Raw genomic sequence first — 7,391 nt, forward strand, 5'->3', positions numbered from 1 at the left:
TCGCGGGAGGTTTGCAAGGCAGATATTGCCTTTGGGGTGGCCCTTATTCCAGAGTGTGTTGGCTTCCTTCTGGGGCTATAGGGTTGGGTCAGGGGGGCAGTCACAGCAAAGGTAAAATAAAGATCAGAGCGAAGTGAGCTGAAAGCGATGCTTAATAAGAATACTGAATTCATAGATTCTCCGGATCCATTTTCACCTAAACTGGGGGAGAAAGTTATACCCAACCAGCATTCCTAGCCCATCAGTAAGCTGTTACTTATTTGTTTTCAAATCCAGCGGGGTTTCTGTCTGTTGGTTTGTTGGTTTGTTGACTTTACTGTCTTCTCAGTCTAATCTCTGACCACTTACTAAAAGGTTTACATCATGCCGAAGCGATACTTACTTGGTTTTCATGGGTGGAGATAATTTTGATACACCCTTCCACTCATGCACTGGGAAGTACTTACCCCAAAGGAGACCGGTTTGGAGGCTGCAGGTCATATAGAACCTGCTGATTACTTTTTTTCAAAAGCCTTTACCCCCAAATGGTATTTCAGAGTTTTACAGAATGAGTGGTTGCTCTGTAACTCATCTATGAAAAAGTAGACATGGTCCAAAACTGGTTTAAAACATTAGTCTTAAATTCATGTAATTATATCTTTATGTATGAAGTCTGTCCTAATTCAGTCCTTTTAGAAACCTGAAAAAGAGTTTAGGGATAAATTCTGTCTTCATCACTACATGTGATATTTGTCTTTAAAGTTTGACACTTCCCTGCTTCCTTTCATACCCCAGATATTAGCTAGGACTGCAAGATATACCTGAACCTAGGCATCATGGAGAGAAAAGACGAGTCACTTTTATGGGCTGATTGGATTTGAATTAGCATTTCTCAGAGCGCTTAATTTAAGTATCCCCGAAACAAAATGTCTGGAGACTTGATCCCCAAATATTTCCATCTCTAGACACCTTCCCATTTTAGACACAGCCAGAGCTCACTTCCATATGACTCAGAATCATGGCTGATAAGCACAAGAGTTAATAGTTTCTTGTTTCTGTTAGCTAGAGTTCAGAAGATGGTGTCCTGTGTCATCACAGGTCATGTCAAATTAGACTCTGCAAATGCCAATGTGAAGAAAAGAGTCCTTTAGTGCTATGCATTGGTGACATTTTTATCCAAGCTGAGAAACGTGACTCTGAATAAGCCACATCTTTCTCAGTGCCACATCAGGTCTTCTTGTTCTGGGGGAAGAAACCACGATATGGTAAAAACAGTGCACTCAATGTCTTGACAGCTAGATTCACTGAGCATGATCAGACGTAACATGACATAAGGCGACACGGTACAGCCCAGTCTTGAGCAGTCACAGGAGATAAGCCAGAGACGCATACAGCGGTGGGCTTTGGAAGAGAGGTAGACCAGAGATTGGACGGAACTATGAAGCCCAAAATAAGTTACCTTTGAAATGTCATGGTCACTGGGATGGAGAGTTGCAAATTGAATGTTAAGAAGTAACATTTCATGGAAAAGTTAAAAAAGCACATAAATGTGTTACACTGTTATCAGGAATAAATCTAAGTTACTATGCTCTTTTTTTTTCATAAGACATAACCTTATAGCTGAGCTAAGGAGAAACAAGGCCCACAGATCCAAATGCATGCAGATCCAGCTTTCCGAAACTCATCTTAGAGCTTCTTCCATTCCCCATTTGGGCTTCATTCTCTAAGACCCCTTGGCCTTTGGGAAGGTATAGTATTTAAGTAATACTTCTTTCCCTTCCAAATCCCTGAGCCTTGGTCCTGATAAACTGAGATGTTTCCAGGACCCGGCGCCCTCTTGTCTTAACTCACGTGCTTTTATTAAAATTCATGACGAGATCCGAAAACCTCAAACGCTTTGATGAGCTAGGCAATTTAGCTGATCTTTGCATGCACTCCTGTGAGGAGACTCTTGGCTACCTAATTTGAGATTCCAAGGGTGCTGAATGTCCTAGTGCAAAAACCGAGAAGTGTACGATGAATAGAAATTCTCTGAGGATGATATCTGATGATAATATTGTGAACGATGCCCCCTGACCCCACCCCACCCCCCACCCCTGCTCTACGGCTCTCATTCCACCACACTTATGAGGGGTATTCTCTGCTCACACAGGTATGTATCAGCAATGACCACCCCGGCTCGTATGTCACCTGTAGATTTCCACACGCCAAGCTCCCCCAAATCGCCCCCTTCGGAAATGTCTCCACCCGTGTCCAGCACGACGGTGTCCATGCCCTCCATGGCAGTCAGTCCCTTCGTGGAAGAAGAGAGACCCCTGCTTCTTGTGACACCGCCATGGCTGCGGGAGAGGGATGTCCAGCACGTTCAGCAGTTCAACTCCTTCCACTGCAACCCCGCGCACGAGAGCCACAGCCCGCCCCCTAGCCCCTTGAGGATAGTGGAGGATGAAGAGTATGAAACGACCCAGGAGTATGAACTGACTCAAGAGTCGGTTAAGAAACTCACCAACAGCCGGCGGGCCAAAAGAACCAAGCCCAATGGTCATATTGCCCACAGATTGGAAATGGACAGCAACACAAGCGCTGAGAGCAGTAACTCAGAGAGTGAAACAGAGGATGAAAGAGTAGGAGAAGATACACCTTTCCTGGGCATACAGAACCCCCTGGCAGCCAATGTTGAGGCAGCCCCTGCCTTCCACCTGGCTGACAGCAGGACTAACCCAGCAGGCCGCTTCTCTCCGCAGGAAGAATTGCAGGCCAGGCTGTCCGGTGTAATTGCTAACCAAGACCCTATTGCTGTATAAAACCGAAATAAACCCATAGATTCACCTGTAAAACTTTATTTTATATAATAAAGTATTCCACCTTAAATTAAACAATTTATTTTATTTTAGCAGTCCTGCAAATAGAAAACAGGAAAAAAAATCTTTTATAAATTAAATATATGTATGTACAAATGTGTTATGTGCCATATGTAGCAACTTTTTACAGTATTTCCAAACGAGAAAGATATCAATGGTGCCTTTATGTTATGTTATGTCGAGAGCAAGTTTTGTACTGTTCCCGTGATTGCTTTTTCACAGTATTTCAGCAAACCCTCTCCCACCCCGCATATTCCGTTTCTGCTGGCTTCTTGTGCGTTGCATTATGACGTTGACTCGATGTATGGTTTACAGGATTTGCAACTGTCCCTCTGTCCGCTTCAAGTAGTTCTCGATCAGTACGTCTTGTAATGGCACATCCATCCAAATACTCCCCTTCCGTGTGAAATATTCTTTTGCTTTCAGTATATGAAACGAGTTGTGTCTACGACTCTGCCAGCCAAAGGTCTGCTTCACTGGGCTCTGAGATAATAGTAGATCCAGCAGCATGCTACTGTTAATTACAGCAGGAAACTGCATTAAGTCATGTTAAATATTAGGAAGAAAGTAATATTGTGATTTTTTTTTTTTCAAAAACTGTATGATTCATCAGAAGACAGCTTGCTTGACAAAAGGAGCTACCATTTACTTTATTTTGATTGATTTTTTTTCTCGGCCAAAAAAAAAAGCAAGTTTTCGGGATAGCAGAGAAAATGGGTTCTGGCTACCGATCAGGGTAAAATCCAGCCCCTAAGGCGAGGATCGGTTTCACCTTCTCTCTCTGGGGGAATGATACAGTGGCTCATCTAGCTGAAGAGCAAACCATGGCTGGAAAAGGTGCAATCGTTCCTGACTTGTGTTTTTTCACTGATTTTGGAGCTAGGGACCGGTTGTGTCTTCTTGGCTCAAGGACAGACATATTATGGCACAAAACCCCCAGCTTCAACAGCACACTCAGCAGTTTGTCTGAAGTACTTCTAGAGTGAAATGTGCCTGCTGTACATACTGGTGACGTCATCGTAGGGAAATTCTTCTTAGACTGTCTAGAGGAGTGAATACATAGAAGACACGGGGGAGAGCAGCTGTGTGACTTGGTTAGTAATTTTTAAGTTTTTTTGACCATTCCTTTGTCCTCATTATGTTTCTCTCATTTTTCAATGTTGCCTTGATTAAGTCATAACTATGCATGAACATTTTTGTCAGGAATGGCCAGTGTGCATGTGATTTCTGATTAGTAAGAACCTCCTACGAGTGATGATTCATCAGGAAATGGCAATAGTCTTGGAAAGATTGCACCTTTCCATGCAGAAATGACTCCCACCTGTGTGCTAACCTCTCTGTTTACAGCTGTATCACCCGTTTTCCCCCTTTCTTACTTTTTTGCTTTACTGTCACAAAAACAGGATTAAGATGGGTCTGTACTTTGCACGTTCACTTGGGATTGCCAATCCAAGGAAAGCCTGTAGGTAGAAACATTTGAAATAACTGCTAATCCAGGAAAATAAGAGAATTAAAAAAAAAAAATCACAGCCCCATTTCTGTCAGATTGGGCTGGAGCTTTACTTACGTTCCAAGTGGCCTCCTAGGAGCCATGGAACAAAACGGGGAACAGGTTAGCAGGGGGTTCAAAATACCAGACATGAAGTCAAGGAGAGTGACTCTTCTTGTTTGCAGGTGAACTGAATCTATTTCTTCACCAAATCTCTATGTTAAAATTAAAGGAAAGAAGTGACATGCAAGGAGGTTTTAGAAGAAAAATGCAGGCTGAGCATGAGTCATGTCATTAAGCTCCGAAGTGTTTCTACAGTCCACAGAGACACCTGTCTACAGGTCCTTGAAGTTACTCTTAGTATTTGGTATCCCAAGCATCCTTCATGGTTCCATGCCACTTTCTCTGCGCTCAGCGGTATCTTCATGTGCTTGTTCACCTCTCCTAAGGAGGCCCTGACAACTCTCCAGGTTGCACTGATTTCCCAATTCTGTAGAATCAGTTAAGCTCATGGCAGGGGAGAGAAAGCAGTCAAGCAGTGAAGAGATTCTCTAAATTACTCTAATATTGCATTTGAAGACCTTGACTCATTCTTAGTCTATTTCAATTAAAAAAAAGTCCCACTGTAATTAAAACTCTAAAATTTCTGTTTCAAATTCTTCAGGCATTTGGAGTCCCATTCTGGAGAATTTCAGGAATAAATAAAATCTTCTGTTGAGAGCAATGAACAACATTTTCCTCAGTATGAAAAATCACTGTAAATTTTCAGGTTGCAAAAATAGATGAAAATTGAGAGGAAATTTTCTTTCCAACTGGTTCTGGTCACTCACCGAGGTGGCATATCTGTTGGGACAGGCTTTCTGTCCATAGAATGAGAGGTTCCCTTGATAGGAAAGGTCAGCTGACTCCTCGGGGCTGCCTGCTGTGGTCCCCGGATTTGGGTTCCCAGAGGCATCTCCAGGATGTTTAAATGCCACCATCCCTGTTTATAAACTCAAGAGTGCAGTCGCAATCCAAAGGAGTGTGAACCTACGTTACCCGCATATGGGAAACTTTTGTGGGTCTTCAGGTAGCAGAAATTGCCCAGAAGTTGGACGGCGACTTTGTTTCCTGGGTCTGAAATCATATCCCGCTGAGAAATGTGGAGTGGAGCATAGTATATGAAAAACTCCTTTTTCTCACTCCAGATTCCTTTACTACCCTACTCTCCCTCCTTGCTTGGTAGGACTTTCGTTTTTGAGAGTACCTGGACAGTCTCGTGCTTTCTACAAAATGGCACTCTGCCTGGGTATTTATGAATGCGTCCCAAAGAGCAACATGCCGTATCTTCCTTATTTAAGTGTGACTGTCTTGATATGGTTAGAGTTTATCCAGGGTCATTTGCTCAGTAACTTTTTTTTTGGCCCGGGGTTGAAAGGTGCATGGCTCACATTGGTGAAAATAAGGAAGACCTAGTTTTATCTTTTAGTCCTGGCTGCTTCCCACCAGCCACAAAGATTTCTATCTACAAAGACCCATGAAACACTGCAGCGAGATGCAGTCAAAAGGAAACGGCCACATATCACAAGTTCTATTATATATTCTTTTGTAAATACACATTGTACATTACTTGGATGTTTCCCTAAATCATTTACTGTCTTTATGAGTCCATGTCAGTTTTTTTTTTACTCTCTCAACTTACTATGTAACATTGTAAATAACATAATGTCCTTTATTATTTATATTTAAACAAACACCTAACATAGAGTTGTTTTCATATAAGTTTAAGATAAATGTCAAAAATATATGTTTTTTGGTTCTCCTTTGCTTTAAAATTATGTATCTTTTCCTTTTTCTTTTTGTTTTTAAAGAATAATTTATTGTTCAGGAGAAAGAATGTATATGTAATTGAAACTATTTGAAGAATGCACATTTGAAGGCCGTGAGGTACTGATAAACTAAAGAATTTATTATCCAACATACTAAGCAATAAGCAATTGTGATTTATTTAAAAAGTTTTGTTCATTTTCCATGGAAGACAATACTGCAATAAAAATGCTACTCTGTGGAGATCTGGGAGTGTGGGTCGACAGACAAATTGTCCAGTCTGTTGGACCAGCACCTTGCCTTTTACTGTGACGGTTTTGCTAATGTAGGACTGTGTTTGATGGATCCCATGATCATCTTTTCTGTCCGTTGCTTTTGCCCCCCTGCCAATTCTTGAATCATCTTCTGCCTGTCGAGTCTGCCTACTACTGTGTACCTTGTTGAAGGAGTCACAACCAAGCAATATGACACTTTCTTTCCCCCAGTTCCCCCGGCCCCTACACACAAGAACATATCAGAGAGGCTATCATGATCGACGGGGTCCCGCTTGTTACCATGCTCTGTACAGACAGCAGGTAACTTCTTCAGACTCATGGCAATGTCAGTGTGGAGACCCATTCAGTCATGAAAGGGAAACTTGTTACCATGGTCCAGGGAGTCTGGTGGCCACCATGGCCTAAAGGCACCCAGTCAGAACCAGGCCCTGCTAAGCTCTCCTAGAGCTTTAGTAAACGTATTTTCTCCATCAGGTCCATGATTTATCAATTCACAGTTTTAAGAGAAAATAAGGCTTCATTGGGTTCTTTCCTCCTCATTCTATCAGTAAAGCAAACTCAATGTCCATCCTACTGCTCAGGGAAGGGCCTATGCATGAGAAGTTTCCCACATTCTAAGACTTAGTCATAGAAATGAGGGTATTCCTTTTCTTCTTGAAATTAGTCTAAACAAAACAAAAGCCATATTTTAGCAAATAGATACTTGCATGGGTGGTACTTTTTGTATATTTCAAGCCTCTTCCTCATTCCTCCAAGCAGAATCAGGACTTCTGAAGTGTATGGAGTCGAAGTCAGCAATCCTTTGAGATGACCACCGGCTTCCTTCAGAGTTTGAGGGTACCCTGAGTCTTCCCACCTCCACATCTGGGTGCAGTTCCTATGACCTAGTGATAGATCCATTAGCGTCACTTCCGAAGCAGTCTGGATGTCTAGGAGGTTCAAAGAGGGGACTTCGTGCCGGTTTTTTCTGTTTGTGTTACC

General features: G+C 42.3%; 1 protein-coding gene across 16 annotated transcripts in view; it reads left to right on the forward strand.

Moving 5' to 3' along the window:
* The window catches only part of NRG1 (neuregulin 1), a 1,021,360-nt gene extending 1,014,982 nt beyond the window's left edge, over positions 1–6,378 (forward strand). For 12 of the 16 annotated variants that reach the window (XM_073798674.1, XM_033848757.2, XM_033848756.2 and 9 more), the window contains one exon: positions 2,132–6,378. In XM_073798674.1, the coding sequence (XP_073654775.1) occupies positions 2,132–2,783 (652 nt within the window). In that variant the 3' untranslated portion in view covers positions 2,784–6,378. Of the gene's footprint in view, positions 1–1,585; positions 1,728–2,131 lie in introns of all 16 variants that reach the window. The other 4 variants (XM_033848760.2, XM_033848759.2, XM_073798675.1 and 1 more) reach the window with 1 other exon arrangement.
* Positions 6,379–7,391: the final 1,013 nt, after the last annotated feature.

Source organism: Tursiops truncatus, chromosome 21 (genome assembly GCF_011762595.2).
Source record: "Tursiops truncatus isolate mTurTru1 chromosome 21, mTurTru1.mat.Y, whole genome shotgun sequence".
Taxonomy (NCBI): Eukaryota; Metazoa; Chordata; class Mammalia; order Artiodactyla; family Delphinidae; genus Tursiops; species Tursiops truncatus.